The 19695-nt window shown below is 33.5% G+C and overlaps 3 protein-coding genes across 5 annotated transcripts; all 3 read right to left on the bottom strand.

The window, feature by feature from the left end:
- Positions 1-5685: 5685 nt before the first annotated feature.
- On the bottom strand, positions 5686-9474 carry LOC127260887 (zinc finger CCCH domain-containing protein 30-like). The gene is made up of 2 exons (XM_051288902.1): positions 9108-9474; positions 5686-8325 (listed from the first exon to the last, which is right to left on the bottom strand). Exon 2 carries the CDS (start codon positions 8237-8239, stop codon positions 6092-6094), a length of 2148 nt encoding a protein of 715 aa, XP_051144859.1. The 5' UTR covers positions 8240-8325; positions 9108-9474; the 3' UTR covers positions 5686-6091.
- A 282-nt stretch (positions 9475-9756) lies between these two features.
- LOC127260888 (chaperonin-like RbcX protein 2, chloroplastic) lies at positions 9757-12003 on the bottom strand. 2 transcript variants are annotated; one of them, XM_051288904.1, is made up of 5 exons: positions 11629-12003; positions 11396-11487; positions 11127-11184; positions 10178-10243; positions 9757-9996 (listed from the first exon to the last, which is right to left on the bottom strand). In XM_051288904.1, the coding sequence occupies exons 1-5, from the start codon at positions 11890-11892 to the stop codon at positions 9898-9900; spliced, it is 579 nt and encodes a 192-aa protein (XP_051144861.1). In that variant the 5' UTR covers positions 11893-12003; the 3' UTR covers positions 9757-9897. The 2 variants fall into 2 exon arrangements, with proteins under 2 accessions (XP_051144861.1, XP_051144860.1); XM_051288903.1 differs by having other exon boundaries at positions 9757-9992; positions 11629-12002.
- A 673-nt stretch (positions 12004-12676) lies between these two features.
- Positions 12677-19096, bottom strand: LOC127261102 (cellulose synthase A catalytic subunit 3 [UDP-forming]). Of its 2 annotated transcripts, none has more exons than XM_051289293.1 (16): positions 18968-19096; positions 18795-18878; positions 18311-18423; positions 17866-18061; positions 17466-17683; positions 17305-17380; positions 17022-17214; positions 16411-16677; positions 15826-16171; positions 15593-15730; positions 15342-15467; positions 15048-15260; positions 14609-14873; positions 14311-14513; positions 13617-13967; positions 12677-13534 (listed from the first exon to the last, which is right to left on the bottom strand). In XM_051289293.1, exons 3-16 carry the CDS (start codon positions 18332-18334, stop codon positions 12950-12952), a joined length of 3201 nt encoding a protein of 1066 aa, XP_051145250.1. In that variant the 5' UTR covers positions 18335-18423; positions 18795-18878; positions 18968-19096; the 3' UTR covers positions 12677-12949. The 2 variants fall into 2 exon arrangements, with proteins under 2 accessions (XP_051145250.1, XP_051145251.1); XM_051289294.1 differs by having other exon boundaries at positions 17317-17380.
- Positions 19097-19695: the final 599 nt, after the last annotated feature.

Here is a 19695-nt window from a genome sequence, read left to right as displayed (position 1 = left end):
TCAGTTTATACATTTTTTTTTTAATTATTTTTATTTATTAACAATAATTTTTTTGAAAATATATATATCACATCACTTATATATATATTTACAAGATATCATATTAAATAGTTAATTTTTTACTATTTTCAAATTTTTTAGCCGAATTTTGGGACAATATTGCAGCGGCAAACAAAAACTTTGAATGGGTTCATACTCACAAGTCACAATTATAATACAAACACAAAAAACGTTACTAATAATAAAAATATCTAACGTAATTACAGGCCCGTTCTTGACTTTTATTAGGTCCGGGGTAAAATTAGAATATTGAGTCCTTAAATATATTTCATATATAATAATATAATATATATTTTTTAATATAAATGTATTAATAAAATATTTTTTTATATATTAAAAGATCGAAATATAAATATAAAATTAATGTGATATATTTAGTATAATATAAAAAATTTAAAAAAATATATTTGATTTAATATTTTTTAAAGAATATTTTTATAAACAATCAAAAGTCTTTAAAAGAAAATTTTCGAACAAAAATATTTATTAAGGGTTTGTTTCTTTTGATTGGTTTAGGGAAAAATTTGGTTTGAATTTGATATTAAGATAATGTTTGATGAAATGTTTGTGAGAGAAAAACGCATATAAAAATTAGAAGGTTTAGATTAAATAAACAAACTCAATGTTTATATAATACACAAATTTTTAAAACTACTACTAAAAAATATAATAGATTATACAAATTTAAACATATAAATATAAAAATAAAAATAATAAGAACACTAAAATATTACTCTATCATATCTTTTTAATTTTACATAATTTACAAAAAAATATAAAATCATACCATTAGATAAACATACTAAAACATACAATTAAATAATTTAAAAATTAATGTAAAAATCATTTATTTAAAAAATAATTATAGAATAAATTTTTTATTTAAATTTTATTTTATAAAAATAATAATATATATATTAATATATAGGGGTATATATATTATTGGGCCCTTATGGGCCCCTAGAGGGAATTGGCCCTGGGCAAGGGCCCCATGGCCCAGGGCAGGGCCTGCGTAATTAATAAATTTATCAAAAAGAAAAAATTTGATCCACATGAATCACTTTGTCCTTGAATTGATATTAAGGAATAATATTATATATCCGTTCATTTACAAAGTGTACATATTTTTATTTAAAATTATTTAATTACAAAGTAAATATTTTAAAAATATATATTTTTTTATAAATACTCATATTTTACAATTATATTATTATTTTTATATCAAAAAGCAATAGTAAAATTATTTTTAGACTACTTTCAACGATACATTATAATCAAAATACTATTATTTTTTAAATTATACATTAAAAATTAAGTTGTATTTTTTAGTCGGACGAAGCCAAGAAGGGAGTATATATTATGAAAAAGAAAAATTGGGTATGTTTTATTATTCTATTTTTGTGTTCATATAATAATTGTTTTTCACTATTCAATTATTATAATTTTTTATAAAAATATATAGTATTTTTTGTTAACAATATTAGGAGGAATTTGGGATTTTAATATTATTTTTAATGTGGGATACAATCAAAGAAATAAAATATCACATTTAAAAGCAATATTAAAAAAAAAAAAAAAAAACCCAACTAAATACATCCACTATTCTAATGAAATGTTGTTTAGGTAATTCATTTAAATTATAATATAATATATTTTATTAAAAATAAATCTAAAATATATTAAATTACTTTAAATTTATTTCACAATAAATATATTGAATATGAACATTATTTTATATAATAATAAATTCACTAATTAAGATCATATATATTTATACATTACTAACATTAGCACAAAAACAAGTAGGTGTGTTTTTGGGGGAGTTTGCACAAATTTTACAATTTATCGATTTTTTTTTAGTAAAAATATGAAATCAAATAATTATTTTTTATTTTATAATATATTAAAAATTAATTTTGCATTCAAAATATTGCTTCAACGCCTATCGCATTATACAATTATTTAAATTTAAAATTTTTTCTATTCAAATCCCAAATCCAATCTCTAAATCCCAAAACAAGGAGTGACAAAAATAAGTACGGTCCGAAAGTCCGATCCAAACACAACACGAAAAAATCATATTTGACTTTAAAAAATAGGCGCAAAAATTTTTGAATCGTCTCTGGCCCGGCCCAGTTTTTGAAATTAATATTTAAATTTTAATAACTATATATATGTATTAATTTTTGAAATAAAACAAATTACAATATGACTTGTCTGTAAATTTCTTGGTTTTTGTATATTTTTTGTTGTAAGTTCAATTCCTCACTTTTATTATTTAAATATATTTTATTTTAAATTAATTCAAGCCTAAAAAATTAACAAAATAGTTTTAAAATAAAATAAAATAAAAAACGGGCCGATCGGAACTGCCCCTACCCAAAATAAACACATCCATGCAGTTCACATCCCACAATTAATTTATATGGACAGGGTTTCAATCTTCAAAATATCATAATTATTTTTTTTTTATGATGTGGGAATACACAGCCGCTACTAAAAAATGTGTTACCTTGCAAATTAGACCCGACAAAATAAGTCACATTGGGCGAACTATGCGTGACAAGTAACCTAGAAACGTCGAATATTTAAACTTATAATTTTACGGTCACGAGTTCATCCTCGCACCAAGAGGTCATCTCTTACGAGACTTTCAAAATATCATAATTGGTTGACAACACAGTTGTGGCAATGTTGTTACAAAAATATGTTTACACAACAATTTAGAGATTTTAATAATAATTAATTATTTTTTTAAATATCACATAAATATTAAAAAAAAAAATCAAAATATTACATTAGAACTAATATTTTACTATTTTTAAAATTCCAAAAATCTCTTGCCTAAACGAAACATACCTATGTCTCAAATATTTATATATATTTATATTCAGTTATTTTTTACAAGTAAATAATTTTTGTGTGATGAAGAGGGATTTCAATCTTTAAAATTTGACAACCGAATAGCTTATAAATAGCACACTTATGGTAATATAGTATTTTCTTTTTTTTTTTTTATCGGACACTTATGGTAATATTGTTGTTACAAAATGAGTGTGTTTACTTATAAGATTTTAGGACGTATTCTTTTTGTGAGAAAAGCATATATTTTTTCTCAAAAAATTAATATATTACATATTTATTATTTTTATATTATTTATACAATTTTCTATACTTACATAAAAAAAAAATAAAAAAAAAAATCTCTTCAAACTATTTTACAAATCAAATATACCATAGTTTTAAATTTTGATTTTCAATTGTAAAATTTTATTTGAATAATTATTTGATATGATATAAATATATATTGATCAGACAAGTAAATAAAACCATACTCTCTACCTAAAAAATGTAAATATATATATGTATATATTTTTTATATGTAGATAATTTATGTATGTTGGAGAAGGCTTCAATCTTCAAAACATCAATAATTGATTGACAGCACAGTTATGAGAATATTGTTGTTAAAAAAAAAAAAAAAAATTACATTTCAAATGTGTGTATTCATTTATTTTTATTTTTAGATAATTTTATTCACATTTGATTGACAGCAGATCTATGGCAATATTGTTACAAAATATGCTCTCCACATCCCAAATATACCTACAGATAAATTATGTGCTGATGACGTCATTCCTGTGTAAGAATATATTGACTAACATTAGATTGACCACATAATATATAAATAAATTACTGTACGTAAGGAATGATCTGATGGATTAGACGACACCGAAAATGACGGACTACTTCTTAGATTATATTATTTATTTATTATGCATTGTTTTAATCTTGTTCACTCAAAGGGATCTTGACTTGATCATCTTTTAATTTGCATGGGAAAAATAAATTTTTGAAATAATTACATCAAAAAATTAAATAAATAAATAAAATCATTTAAACATCTTATTCAATCCATGCTAGTTTCCAATTAGAAGTACACATAATTGAAGCTTCAAATAAAGTTGAGGAATCTGTGACTTATTCGACTTGGCATTAGGCAACTCGATCATGTGTCGTAATTAATATTCTCTTCGTCCCATAAAAAAATATCCATTTTTTTATTTTAGTCTGTCCCATAACAAAGTATTTATTTCTTTTTTTAAGTAACTGTATCTAACATTACAAATACTCTTACAACTTACAATATATTACACAAATGTCATTACATTTGTATTACACATACTAATAAGATTATTTTAGTCATTTCTACTTTATTCCTACTACATCCAAATATAATACTAATATTTCTAAAACTACGTACAAAAAGCAAATTAAAGCAAATTAATATTTATTTATGGGATGGAGTATTATTATTATTATTATTATTATTATTATTATTATTATTATTATTATTATAGCATGTAATATTTTATAAGATAAATATATATATTCAAAATATATAGTTCAAATAATAAAAAAAATCATATAAAAACCGAGAAAACACACCCTAATGTTTATTTTTAGGTCAATTTAAGGTTGACATAAAGAATATTGTATGTATTAGTTTTAAAGTATTTAATATGGCTGCTTTAATTGAAAAAAAAAAAGAAAAAAAAAAAGAAGAGAGAAATAATGGTGGGGTCATTATAAATGAGAACCTTAAATTCATAAAAATCATATATGGCATGGGATCCCTGCAATCACATGCAACACATATTTTCCCACACATGTTTTGCGCGCGCTCCCTACTATTTTCGTCGCCATCCCATCCAGTAATTAATGATTTTACTTTCTGGTATGTTCTAAAATAGTAGTTTTATTTTTTCGGTAATAAACTCTCAATATTTTACAAAATTATTTCAATTTTTCACAATAATTACATAAAATATGAGCATTTTGATTTTTTAAAAATATATTTAAATTACTATAAATATTATACTATTAATTTTTAATTATCATATCAATCTCAAATGTCTTGTTGTTTTGGACGGAGGGAGGATTAGGGCTCCAATCATCAACGTCATTATTTAAAATAAATATATATATAAAAAATTCTAATAAAAATAAAATAAAAAAAATAAGTGAAACTCTTTTAAATAAAATTTCATCCGTCCACTTGATAGTTCTATATTTTGTTATTTCAAGTTATCTAAATAAAAATTTATTTATTTTTTTAGTAAAGGTAAACTTCACTACATATTACAAATAGCATCTTATTTATCCTTATTTACATCAAATACATCTACAATAATTCTCACATTTATACTTTTTTACATTAATACTCCACAATAATTTCACAGTATAAGGATAAAATAATTTTTACATACAAAACCATTACAAAGATTTTATCTTTATATTTTAATTATATATAAAAAGGTATTAATTAATGTAATAAGCTTAAGTAATATTTAAGTTATACTATATTAAGTACATTTTTACTAAATATTTTGTATTTAGATGAATAACTATTAGTCATATTTGATTATTTCATATTTGTTATAAAATAGCATGTATTATTTCAAAATTTAATTTTAAAATAAATAGATCTAATATATATTAAGTATATATATAATAGGGTGACATGAATAAAAGAGAATATTACTCTTTCGAAATTCTGCTTCCTCCCTACCGTAAAATTATATAGTTTGGTTGAGTAAAAGAGATTTAGAAACAATAATAACATTTTAATATAAAAATAGAGTAGATAAAAAAATAAAATTTAGCTATAATAAAATGCAACATTAGCTAAACGTACAGGGTAAGGATATAATAATAAAAATAGCCTTAGCACAAAACAAGAAGAATGGCCAAACTGGGCTTAGAATGTATCATCAGTGCAGACAAAGAAATGTAGTTGGTAAAAAAAAATAAAGATAACAGATATAAAAATAAAATTGAATAATTTAAGAACAATAATACCATATCAGAATTGTCGATTGTACCTAGCCAGCCAGCCAGCAGCATTGTTGCCTTTCGAATTTTCGGCAGCGCCTTCGTCACCAGCTAACGTCAACGAGAAAGCCTCCAAAAATGTACACTTAAAACATCCTAATAGCCTTCTGTGTTCTCTCTAACCGAATAAAGAAGCTCACGCCACGAGCTGATCGAGTTGCATCTGCTCGAGCCACGAGCTCAAAGCCGAATGATCAATGGAGTCAGTTTGAGGAGGGTTTGGTTTCAAACACTCACCGGACGGCGCAGCAGCTGCGCCAGAAGCCGAAGAAGCTGCTGCTGCTGCAGGACGCTTGTTGTCCATCATCTCGGGTGGTGATTCTTTGACGAGGGATTGCACCCATGACAGGTCAGGGGCGTCGTCTCCATCAATGTTGTTGTTGGGGTTGACAAGAGATCGGTTTCTGTCGAGGGACCAATCCACTTTCGCTTCAGGGCTTCCCCACTTGTTATTATTAGCCCAATCGGCGACAGGCGACCCCATTGATGGGGCGCGCTTAGGTCCAAGATCCCAGGGGTGGACGAGGCTCTGCATCTGCTCGTGCTGAGGGAATGCCGAGAGGCGAGCACTCATAGGAGATGGATTCTCTAAGCTTCTAGGCGACATCCTTGGAGAAGGGATGCCGAAAGAAGCCTGAGACAGAGGGTGCTGCTCGACGCCCCTAGGAGAAAAGGAGTTAGTATTGATCTGTTGCTGCTGAAGTTGATTAAGAACAGCTGATTTGCGGGTAGGGGAGAAAACACCGGAAGCAGCAGCCATTTGATCGGAGAATCTAGGTGAAGATGTAATCTCAGATAAAAAGAGATCTTCAAGATTGGAAGGAGTCAGCATGGGTTTAGATGATCTACCAGAATGATTCAGCATCACAGGAGGATTAGGCCGCGACTGCAAAAAGCAAGCCAAATCGCTCAAACCCTGCGGCTGAGGCATAGGCTGACCATCGAAATCATATATAATGTTGAGATCCTCAGGCGGGATGTCGCGAGCACTTAGGGAAGATCTCAGCCGACTGGACTGGAGATTGCTGCCGGGGAGATGAAGAGCCGGAACACTCGGTTGAGGCCAACCAGTAGACGAATGAGGCATTCCATTTGCGGTAGGGGACATGGCGGTTGGATTGAATCCAGGCGAAATTACAGACTGTGATGTGGGAGATCCCGGAAAGTGGCTCAAAGCTGCTGCCATGTCCATGAAACCAGCTGCTGATGCAGCCGACCTTGGAGAAGGAACTCCCGATCCAGTAGAGACAAACAAAGGACGCAACTCCTGCTGGGTGTGAGCGAAAAAGCACACCTGTCTTGCACAGCTAGTTCCGTCTTTGCAAAGCCTTGTTCTATACTGAGCAGGGTGCAACCAGCATTCGAACACACCGTGTGCATACTCACACATGTCGCCTCGCCTACAAGTGCCCTTTCGAAAATCTGGACAAGGAACGCAGCTGTAATGATACTTTCTAGGGTCTCTTCTGCGGGCATTTTCACCGGGGTGAACGAAAGGGCATTCGGTCCAATCATGAGAATAGGCCCTCGAGCAAGGTCTGATCTTGAATGAATACATCCGGAACTCATCAGTGGCATAGATACTATTTCGAATGTCGGGAATAGATGGATCCACAGGATATTGCTTCTTCTCAGAGATACAATTACCGGGAATCTCACTCCCCTTTCGGACCATAGGAGAAGAAACGGAATCAGATGGTGAACAAGGAGATCTGCTCTCCGGAGATGACGATAAAACAGGCGATGATGCACTTGACGTAGACAGAGAGACCTGTAAATTACAGCCCCCAACCGAACCATCAGATGTATTGTTCATAAGCAGGTCCTCAAGCGCACATCTTGCACCAGGAAGCTTCGGAGGAACTTCGATCACATCAACCGAGCGTAGGCCATAGGCATCCTCAACATTCGGATCGGCTCCAGCAGACAACAGCATCTTCACGACATCATAGGCAGTAAGGGATCCTCCAAAAGCAGCACAGTGCAGTGCGGTCCATTTGTCGCTGCCACAGACTCGATTTAAATCAACCTCAGGTAGCGCAACTATCAATCTTAACACATCAACACTGCCATAAGTAGCAGCAACCATCAACGGTGTTCTTTCTTCCTGGATTATCTGCCTCGACCCTTTCTTCCTAACATACCATACTCCAACTTCATCAATTGCAGACAAATCAAGCTCAATGAGTCTCTTGAAAGATTCAGCATCGTTGTCAGCAGCAAATTCAAGTAAACTAGAACAGGAATCTTGAATCTCCACAGTTAATTTACTGGTGTCGCTCATATTTTTAGATTTTATAGCAGCAGCAATCGGTGGAAGGGGGGTTATTATTTGATGGATCTCAACCACAGCACACACTCCAGTCTCAACTGCAATCAACCAAAAAAATGTAGGTTCGAAGATTAGACATTAGCATAACCTAATGTCTGCAAACAATATTAAAATCACAATCAAAACAACAATTATTATATTATATTCAAAATTATACTAACAAGCACAAGATATTATAAATCTATATTTTACAATGACCCACAAGAGCAATATTTCTGGTCAAATGATAGCCCCTTATAAACAGAAAGTCACCAACTTTACACAACCTCAAGAACTCTTGTAATAGGATAATTTTTCTAGGCTCAAAACAGCAAAGACAACTATCCAGAACATGATACCAAATGTAAAGATATACAATATATATATATATATAAATACCTAATCAAAAGATCCAGAGTATTCCAATTGTACTTCTCTCTTCAGGTGCACTACGATTTCCATTTAACAAATTCTTTTAAAAAAAAAAAAAAAGTTGAATACACAGCCAGAAATGGGATTTGATATCCAATCCATACCAGAAAAGCGAGTAATTCCTTCATATTTCATTTAATTCAATCACTCACATAACTTCAGCTCTGTAAACTAAGCCCTAACCCTAGCAACAATCGGAAAATCATCAAATGCCAGCAACATCCAAAGAAAAAGCTCGTTGCAAAATGAAGTGGCATGAATCAGACGAAAACCCTAACAAATGATTCGAGTTTGAGTCCGTATATACAAAAATTAAAGAAATAAATACTCCGCAACACATATCGGACCAGATCAATCCTGACTGAAGTCAACGCAACTCAATAAAAGTTCCAAGCAGAACAAAACTCACCAAAGGCTGCAAAAATCAACACTTCCACCCAAGATCTGCGAATCCATCACTCGATCACCGATCCGACGCTGGGAGCGTCAAAAAGTAGCACACCAAAACATCCGAAGCAGTAACCGAGATCTCCATCATTCAGATTAGTCTAAATACAACTGCGAACGGATAAGAAGCGGAGCAGAGAAGAAAGCGACTGGCAGGAACCCTTGGGTCCGGTGGAGGAGAAGATGAAGAAAGACAGAGCCACAGAGGGGGGGTTTGGCGGAGCGGTTTTGAAATTGAGATTCAAATGAAATTGAAATGCAAATGAAATGACATTGAAATTGATGAGAAATGAAATGAAATTGCTAGTGGGGCCCGGTGGAATGGTGCGTACTAGGTCGTGTTTGGCTGCTGTCAACAAGACTTTTTCATGCTTCCTATTATTTAATTTTACTATTATTATTATTTTAGTAATAACAATGAATCTATAATATCCGAAGCCTATAAATATAAAATATTCTATATACTACATTTGACTAAAATTTTTTTAATTAAATTATTTCTAAATTACAGATAATTATCTTAGTCAATTCAAGTGATTGCATCATTAGTTATATTTTAATCACTACTAAAAATATATATAATTAAAAAAAAAATAACTCAAAAGAAAACGGAAGAAAATACATTTATATATAATAATAATAATAAGATGATGTACATATGTAGTTTATAGTTGATTAAGTTGAGCTACCTATATTAATTTAATTTAATTTAATTTAATATAATATATATTATTTATTTAGTGTTGTGATCGTCAGAAGGCCAAATGATGGTTTCTAGAAGCCTCTCTCTCATCAGCTTCAAATTCTCTTCTTCGATCTCTTTGTACATTTCCCCATGGTCGCATTTCTACCTCCATAGCACCCACAAAATGAATCACTAAATTAATCATACAGAAAAAATAATAATAATAATAATAATAAAAACTATTTTAAAATTTATTTTTATATTTCAGTAGTCACTATTTAATTAAGTAAATAAATGATAAGTAAGAACCCTAAATCCAAAGAACATAGTAATTTGTAAAAACTTACCTTAATCCATCGGCTGTAGAGAGCAAGGCGTGTGATCATTACTCGTTCGGCTAGCTCTTGTCTTTCCTGCATTATAATAACATGTTTTTTTAGTATTTTTAATTAATTAATTAGATGAAAATTTCATTTTATAGAGTTTAGATATTCAGAAAATAGTGTATTGGATTGGATGGATATATATTTTTTAGACTATAGATTACATTGTGCAGAAAAAAAGTTGATGAAAAACATAAATAAACAAGTATTAACCTTAAGTTATTGTGGATTAGTTTATTTGGTTGTTCGAATATTTAATTATTGTAATAAATTAACAAGTAATCATTCTGTCTGACTTTTCTAACCCACAGTCGCTATTTTTTCAAGTGTCTTTCGAATATATTTCTATCGAGCATAATAGTTTGCGAACTAATTATAATAAGACAAGTCACACCGGCTAAATAAACCATATCTGAGCAAGTAATCTCGATGCAATAACATTGTTAAAAATTGTAATGTTTATCTTGTCAAGATATTCTCAAATTGAATGTATATGAATTATTTATAGCTATATACAAATCAAAAATATTATTCACGACTTAATGCGTCGATCTTATTTAGATTTGATTAATTTTTACGTTAATTTTGTAACGATAATAAAGCTAAACTTTGGCTCGAAATAAATAGTAAGCCTAATCTATCTCAATTCTCAACCTAAGCCAATGAAATGTCAAGGTTGTAAACTTTTACTCTGATCAAGTTAACTTTTATTGAATGCAACGTTTTATATAGAAAAATAAATATAAAAAATATAAATAAAAAAGAACATATTTTTATAGTTCTAAAAACAACATGAATGTACTCAAACCTCAAAGTTTGTGAGAATGCACATTGGATCACAAACATATCGACATCCAATACTAATGTCTTCGCAAGTAATCATATAATCGAGCGACAAATGTAATAAATTTACCTTGACAAGACTCTGAAGAAAGCGCTTCGCTTTCCTTGGCTCATTATCTGCAGCAAAGCTGTGATCAAAGCGTCGCAATTAAGTTATCTAACCATAATTCCGCAACCATATATATAGTAGCTTTATTCTTTTTAATATTTTCTCAATTTTTCTATTATACAATCTTATTGTTTCCATAAAACGTACTCATTTTTTTATAGAAAATATCACATTCAACCACTATATTACTTAAAAAAAAACACACACATTTTGTCGGCACGCTCGCTTACTTGTTGAACCATTTGTATTGCGGCGGATTGAGTTCGTAGAGCTGATCAAGAACTGTCCTCACTGCTTTAATGGTGAAGTAATTCATAATTTGCTGCCAAAAAAATGAACCAAGTTGGTAAATATTGCGTTGCATTTCTTAAACTTTTTTAAGTGAGACAGTCATTTAATAACCGATAAAATTATTTATGTAAGTAAATACTTTTTTTTATATATAGAAAATTAAGTAGCTGACCAGTTTGACATCAATGAAAGTGTCATCATACTGTCCTCCTAATTCATCGACAACTCGGAAGCCGTTACTACGTCTTCGTCGTCTCGTCATCAGCCCACCGTTTCTCGCGGTGTTGCTCAGCATTTTGGCTATGAATGAGCTGCTCAAATCGAGCAACCTTGTCGGGATTTGTCCTCCTTTGCAGGGGTACGACGACGGCGGGGAGGGGAGGCGGCGAGGCGTGTCGGTGAAAGGCTTCAATGGTGCAGCAGCAGCCACTGCCATGGATATGTTCTTTAGAATCTGTGTGTGTGTTTTTTGTTGTTATATATGAGATTTTTTGTAGGTAGAAAGTAGTAAAGAGATGTTTTGATGAAAAATGGGATCTTTGTGATATGTTTTTTGTGTTGGTTGTTTGTTTGAATTTTGAATTTTGGTATGTGGCTGAAAAAGATCCACAAGAATGAATTAATGGTAATTGGCAGCCAATTGTGGTCTTAGTTTCCTGTTTTGAGGGGACATTATTAAAATATCTGCAGGTTTGGTTTGAAAAGCAATATTTGGGAAATCAAAATGTTTGGATTTATTTCAAAATTACTATTTTCATCCACTAAATTTATTTTTACTTGGTCTGTTTAGCTAAATTTATCATACTGATTTAACAAAAGTCACTTTGAAAAACAAATTCAAGTCCCATGTTGGAAATTAAAAGAAAAAATCACTCTTATGACCTTTTGGAAAAAATTCAAAATCAGATCGGACAGGCTCAACCCTATTAGTGTTGAATTGATCCAATTTTAAATTCAAATATTTATTTCCAACAAATATTACTAACTATATTACATTCAATTTATTTATTTATTTTAATTTGTAACTAAAGTTTAAAAAATACCTTCCACGGTCATTTTTTTAATAAAATATTAATTTTTGTTAAATGGAACTAAGTGAGCTATTTCTAATGGACAAAAGAGTAGTATTTAACCATAATAATTTTAAAAAATAAAAAACTAAATATATGTAAAATTAACTGGGAAAAAAATTGCTTACAAAAAAAATAAAAAAACCTACAAGCACGAAAACTATTTAACTATTATTTCAATTAACTTTAACACATTTATATCGACAAAAAGAAAGGAGTATAAATTGGCTTATAAGTTACAACATACAATTTCATGTGATCTTCTCAGACAACCAATAATTATAGCAGCTTCAAGTATATCACTCTCTAAAGAATATAATAAGCACATAAATAATCACAATACCAATATGATCATCTTCAACCCAGACAAAAAACATGCACCCAACGTACACCACCCACCCGTGAAGAAGAGAAGCCTTTTACCTAGCAGTTGATGCCACACTGCTCGACGTCGGGGCCGGTGACTTTCGTGGTGAACGGGTCGATCCGAACCCATAGCAAAGAAAAGATCGAAGCAAGCAGAATCGACCACACGACGACAATGGTGGGCGTCCTATTCTGGCGACCCATAAGACCTTTGAGGAAAGGATAGAGATGAACGATCACCCAGAAAGCGAAGAAAAGTTTGCCGAAGAGGGGGCCCCACGACTGGTATCCGCTGTTGATGGCGTAGGAGATGCCTGCGACGACGCCCACCAAGTTTACGATGAGGAGGGTGGTGGGGGGAATGAGGAGGGTGGTCCATTTGAACATGTAAAGTTCGGCGAAGTCTCCATCTTCGTCCGAGGCTTTGGATGTAACAGTGAAGTTGGTGTCGATTCCAGCGAGCACCTTGAGAAGGCCTTGGAAGACGGCAAAGAGATGAGCTGAGACACCTCCGATGACCCAGAACTGCTCGTTCCTCCACCACTCGTCGATCCCGACGCCGCTCCACCTCATCTCGAGTATGCCCGTGGCGAAGATGGACAAAAAAAGGGATAGAAACCAGATACTCGCGAGATTACTAATCTGCAATGGAGATTTAAGTATTTATTCATTAATGTGTATTGATGGCGTGAAATGTATCGATTTTTGGAGGGAGAAAACAGACCTGTGGGATGATGAACTTCCCCGTGAGTAAGCAGACGGCGGGCAACGTGCAGTAAAGTAGGAGAGGAATGGCGGTGACGGGGTATATTGTGGTGTTGACATATGCGAATCTTTCTAGCCATTTTAGCCTTCCTTGGTAGCCATACCATATAGGGCAATGCCTGCTGAATAAAATCTCGACAGATCCCAAGGCCCACCGGAGCACTTGATTCAAACGATCTGAGAGATTGATTGGAGCTGATCCTTTGAAGGCTGGCCTAGGCGGCATACAGTAAATTGATCGCCATCCGCGTGCATGCATTTTAAATCCTGTGAGAATATCTTCTGTGACAGAGCCGTAAATCCATCCTATCTGCATTTAGCATGGAAAAAAACCAGCGTTCTTATTATGAACATTATGGTAATGAATCTATCCCATTCAACATTCGGAATTATCTATCAGGTAAATTACAATTTGTTTGGTGGACTTTCATTCTAATGAGTACAAAACCTAATTAAATTTTCTTTTATGGTAATGAGTACCTAAGGGTTTCAAAACGAAGAGATTCCTAAATCAAATTTAGATTAGTTTTCCGAACATGAAATTATAATCTCATTTATTCAGGCATGCTATATGAATTTTAATAATCACAAATAAAACAGCATTTTAGCAAACCATACAGAACATTGCATGAGAATTAGTAATACTGGTTTACCTCACTTCCCCATTCCGTCTTATCTTCATAACCACAACTAATGACATGAATGGCCTCTTTTAGAAGATTTTCGGGAGTAGCAGACTGTGGAACACCACCATTCTCCATTAAGGTCGACGCAACGAAAACTGCAGATTGACCAAATCTTTTTTCGAGGCTCATCTGGGACATGAGCAGTGACTTCTCATCATCAAATCCAGCACCTGACTCGGATTCAATACAGGTAAAGTTTAGCACAAACTAATAGACAAAATTTCTTTGTATTATTTCTTGAATCTATGAGCTAACAGAAGCATACCTTCAACGCCTTCCTCTATATCCTCCAAGCTGAAAATAGGAACAGTCGGATCAACATGCTTGCCAGATTTCTTTTTATCAGAACCTTTCTTGCTTGATTTAGAATTTTTCTTTCTAGATCCACCACAGAGGGAAGATAACACCCCAGGTTTCTTATTCTTAGGTTTGTGAGGAGGTTCATAACCATATAGTGCTGTTCTATTGAAGACACATCCTGTGCCCACATACACAGGGCCCTGAATTCCATCTAAACCCCTCAAGTTGATCTGGAATGCAAGAACAAGAGCAAGCAGAAATTAGTTGCAAAGACACAAGACAAATACAACATCTAAATATAAAGTAATTTTCCCACTTCAGGTAGTAAAGAGTAGCTTCTCCTATGACCGATTTTAAAAACAAATGGCAAAGATCAACAACATCAATAGTAGTGATGAACTCACATCAAAGAAGACAGTGTTGCGGTTAGCATATCGATCACTTTTGTCTATACCATCAAACCTCTGTGGAAATTGAACATAGCACACATATTTCCCAAGGTTTGGGTCCATGAGGAAGCACATTGCCTCCCGCAAGGCCTTGCTGTTGTTTATGTAGTGATCACAATCAAGATTCAACAAGAATGGACCATTTGTAAGAACTGCAGACACTCGGACCTGCAATTAGGTATGTTTAATGACAAGCCTGCGAAGCAGGACAAAATTATAAAGTGAAATTCTTAATATTTGATGACTTACAAGTGCATTCATAGCACCAGCCTTTTTGTGATGCTGAAAACCTGGACGCTTCTCACGAGAAACATATACCAACCTTGGCAACTCATTTCCATCACTGTCAAGGCCCCCACTTTGGCCCAGAAAAACCTGTAAGAATAAAGATACAAATAATGCATCATACATACACATATATATACTGCGGCATATAACTATATGCATGTCAACATTATATCTTCCATCCAAATAAATAGAAGAAAAACTACAACATTCACCTGGATCATTCCTGGGTGATCTCGTGTATTATTTCCAGGCCATGGTGTACCATCTTGCATAATCCATCCTTCTTCAGGAACCTTTTGGGCCTTGGCAACAAGGGAATTGATACGAATTTTGAATTCTTCGTATTCTCTCTATAAGAACAAAAACAGGACGAACAAACATATGATACCCGACAACATTGTCAGCCAATAGTTCCTACAATAAAATTACAGAGCACAACACTCACCTTCATAGCCCTGCGATCTTTTACAAAGGATGGCTGAACTTTATCCTTCAAGTAGTCAATCTTCTGAGCAAAGTACCACTCAGGAGCTCGAGGCTCAATGTTGTATCTTTTGCAGAATGGTACCCATTTCCTTGCAAATTCAGCTGTTTCTGATAGAGCTTCAAATGTCAACATTGCAGAACCATCATCAGAAACATAGCATGAGACCTTGTCTACTGGATAGTCCACCGAGAGAATTGATAAAACTGTATTAGCTGTAACAAGAGGAGGCTCCTTTAGAGGATCGACAGTACTGACAAATATGTCAACAGCAGCCAATTGTGATGGTTCTCCTTCACGATCATATCTGTAGCACGTTTAGAGATGAATTTCCAAATCAGAGGGGAAAATCAACCATAATCTGAAGATAGAATCAGAACAAGAAATCTATGAAGAAGATTATGATCTAGATCGTTGTAACATTAAAAAGAACTAGAGAACATATGTTACAATTGTAGAAGCTAAGCAGTCTTTTCATCTTCTTAGGCCAATTACAATATATGGGCCAATCAGTATACAGCACTTGTAGCTGAATAATTATCTCACCTGATAGCAAGTCTGTCGAGATATGTTTCACGGTTTACTGGTAGCCACTTTGGGAACTGATCCAGAATCCAGGATATAGCAAACCATATCTCACAGATTACAGAAATCAACCACAAAGCATACGCATTGGGAACAGGATTCGTTATTCGGTAATGTAAGAAAATGCAGAGAATTGCCAACCGCAAGACAATAACCATCCTGTAAGGATTTATCCTAGACGATGGAATGGAAACCTTCCTGGATAGAGGCTGTCGAGCTTCATCATTCCTGCATCATAAAAAATAGTAAGCAAAGTAGAAAATGGTAGTTAAGAGTCAGTTTTTATATGAACATGTCATACAACAGATCATTTATGAGCTTCTTGCACTGATATATGACCAAGCTGAGGCTTTCCATGTAATTCATACAACAGATACAAATGCAGGAACTCAACAATGGTCGAGTTAGAGATACAGGGAGGGTGCTGCAATTGGTGAGTGTTTAGTGTCAACTGTTCCCACGCTATTCAAGGGCAAGAAATGGGCAAGAGGGATTGTTATATGATGTGACACTTGGTCAACTACATGATGGCCACAGCATTCATATTCAATTTTCAACGAAGCAAAACTCACAGTAGAGAGTCATCGACTAATATGTCTGTGCTTGCATCAATATCCCCAGCTCCCCTTTCTGAAGGAGGGTGGCTTGCAGTCATCGGTGCAGCAGGCTTTTCATGTTTCATCTTCCAACCATCAACTCTTTCTTTCCAGGCAACATTGCCTAAGCCAGGGGATCCAAACTCCCTCACAGGATCGACAATCCTAGCTGCAAAATAAGATCATACTATACCTTAAGAGACTCAAAAGCGAAAAGTAAAGATGATGTGATTGATTTAAATTGCTTGCAAAGGACTACATTTTCCACTACCACCAGGAGGAGGAGATGCCATTGAAAGGCGCCCAGGTGATGCTGCAGAAAGTTCTCCAGAAACCTAAAGGCCACAGGAAGTATTTATGTGAAATTCTGGCATAAATGTATTGTCATTTTACATACTAACACAAACCACTTAAGCTTACATCTGTTCCGTTTGTAAGCAAAGGAATGTGGTTGTGGGAGACTTCCTTATCATACTTTGGTGCATCATCCGCTTCTCCTTGCCCATGTTTCATGTGCCAGCTAGACATGCGTTCTGAGATTTTCTTCTCAACATTCTGATTTTCTGAATAGTGAAGATCATCACCGCCGTCATCAGCAACATCATCTTCTTCCCTGTCGCCACGAATTGCAGGGCTTCCTATTTACAAGTTTTTACTTACTTCAGATTATCTTCTTTGATAGAAAGGCAGTGATCAATATTAAGTGCAGGATTTCACATTTACAGACATAATTCGTTGGGAAATGAACATTATAAATAATCACTGTAGTTGATTTGCCACAATTATAGGATCACTTTTTTACAAGGACTCAACATCATACCTTTGTGTCTCTTGTATCGGGTTTTGCACTGAGGGCAAGACTGATTCCCGTCCTTTCTCTCATATTCATAGCATGGCCGGCAGACTGGAAATGCACAGACATCACAAGCAACAAATGGATCGCCATCAACAGTCACCCCCACGTTGTCACCACAGATCTGGCACACCTGACTGCTCATGTTCTTCAAGGTTTTACCCTAGCATTTGTGAACAATTATATAGTTAAAAGAACAGTTACTCGCGCACATGTATATATGCATACATGTAGAGAGAGAGAGAGGAAGAAGAAGAAAAAAAAATACGGATAACATATCAGGTCACTGCACCAGAGAAAAAATATCTCTCAATACTCAATCACCCAACCAAGAAATGGATTCAGTATCCATGCGTATCAATGCATACACATTCTTCCAAATTGATAAAACAGCCGATGGTCTTCTACTAACCTTGGTTTCTACTTCAGATTCCATTGGTACTTGACTTGGACAAGAAAAACCGATGGGATCACAACTAGCTAATTACGAACCTCCTTTAACATCCCCAATTAGCAGAACCACCCCTGGAAAAGATATCAAACATCATCAGCTTAAACATTTTCAATTGGAACGCCAACAACAATAACAACAACAACAACACAACTTCGAATTCCTCGATCAACACTCAATAGATCAGATTCGCTCAGTTACCAATTCAGAACAAAAAAAAGACGAAGGCAATCACGCAGTGGAAAAATAAAAACTAAATCCACACAACTTAGATTTCGCCTACTCCAACGCCAAGGAAACGCAATTAAGTCGAGGCAAGCAAGCCAGTAGTCAACTAAACTTCAATTCACACGAATACTCCCTCCTCAAACAACACTACAAGCTGCATTGCACCAACACCGACGGAACGGCTAACAAACACACTACACGGCATCGTCTTACTCACCTCACGATCCAATGGCCGCCGCAATAACCGCCAGCTCCGAGATCAACTAAATCAACATCAACACCGATCAATCGACCACCAGATCTGGAAAGGAAACGATCGAAATCGGCAATGAAATGGAGAAATCGGTGGCGACATAAAAGGAAAGATAATTCGAGTGAGGGTATGTGTACCTACTGTCGGCATGTGTCTCCGCCTCGCCAAGATGAGCTGTTACTGAGCAGACAATTGCAATCAAGTTGTATATAATTACCGTTATTATTTATTTATTTCTATATATAAATGAAAAAGGAAAATGGCGTGTAATGGAAGAAAAGGACAGCAGAACTGCCCCGCGAGTCCACCGACAGGACGACGAGGCGACGAAGATGGTGGTACTCTGGTTAAAGCATGCTTAGGTCTCTGCATCGAATGCTTGTACATTTCGACCTGTTTTGCCCTCTTTACAATTGATTTTTATTTATTTATTTATTTTTGAGATGGTTGTTGAGACATCATTGATTTTAGTTGCGTTGCAATGATTCAAGGGTTCAAGCTATTGGACCGACGGAAGCCTTCTAATGTTAGTAAAATAAAGCGGTGTTAAATATTTTATGACATAAAGAAAAGTATTTAATATAATTTTTATAAATTGTTTTTAATATATAATATTTTAAAAAATTATATAAATATCTATATACATATATCCTTTTTGATTTAATTGAATTTTGTAAATTTAACTCTTGTTCTTCTAATGTTTTATTTTGTGTTATAATTAATTCTACCAAGGGCCTTTTTATGTAATTGTTTCAAAATATATTGTTGTATATGTTTACTATTTTAGTTTGAAGTGGTTTTTTTTATATAATGTTGTTAGGGTAAAAGTTCAATGATAAAAAATACAATTCTAAAATATATTTTG

Source organism: Andrographis paniculata, unplaced genomic scaffold, assembly GCF_009805555.1.
Source record: "Andrographis paniculata isolate CXL003 unplaced genomic scaffold, ASM980555v1 Contig62END, whole genome shotgun sequence".
Taxonomy (NCBI): Eukaryota; Viridiplantae; Streptophyta; class Magnoliopsida; order Lamiales; family Acanthaceae; genus Andrographis; species Andrographis paniculata.
This window is presented reverse-complemented; position numbering and strand designations above follow the sequence as displayed.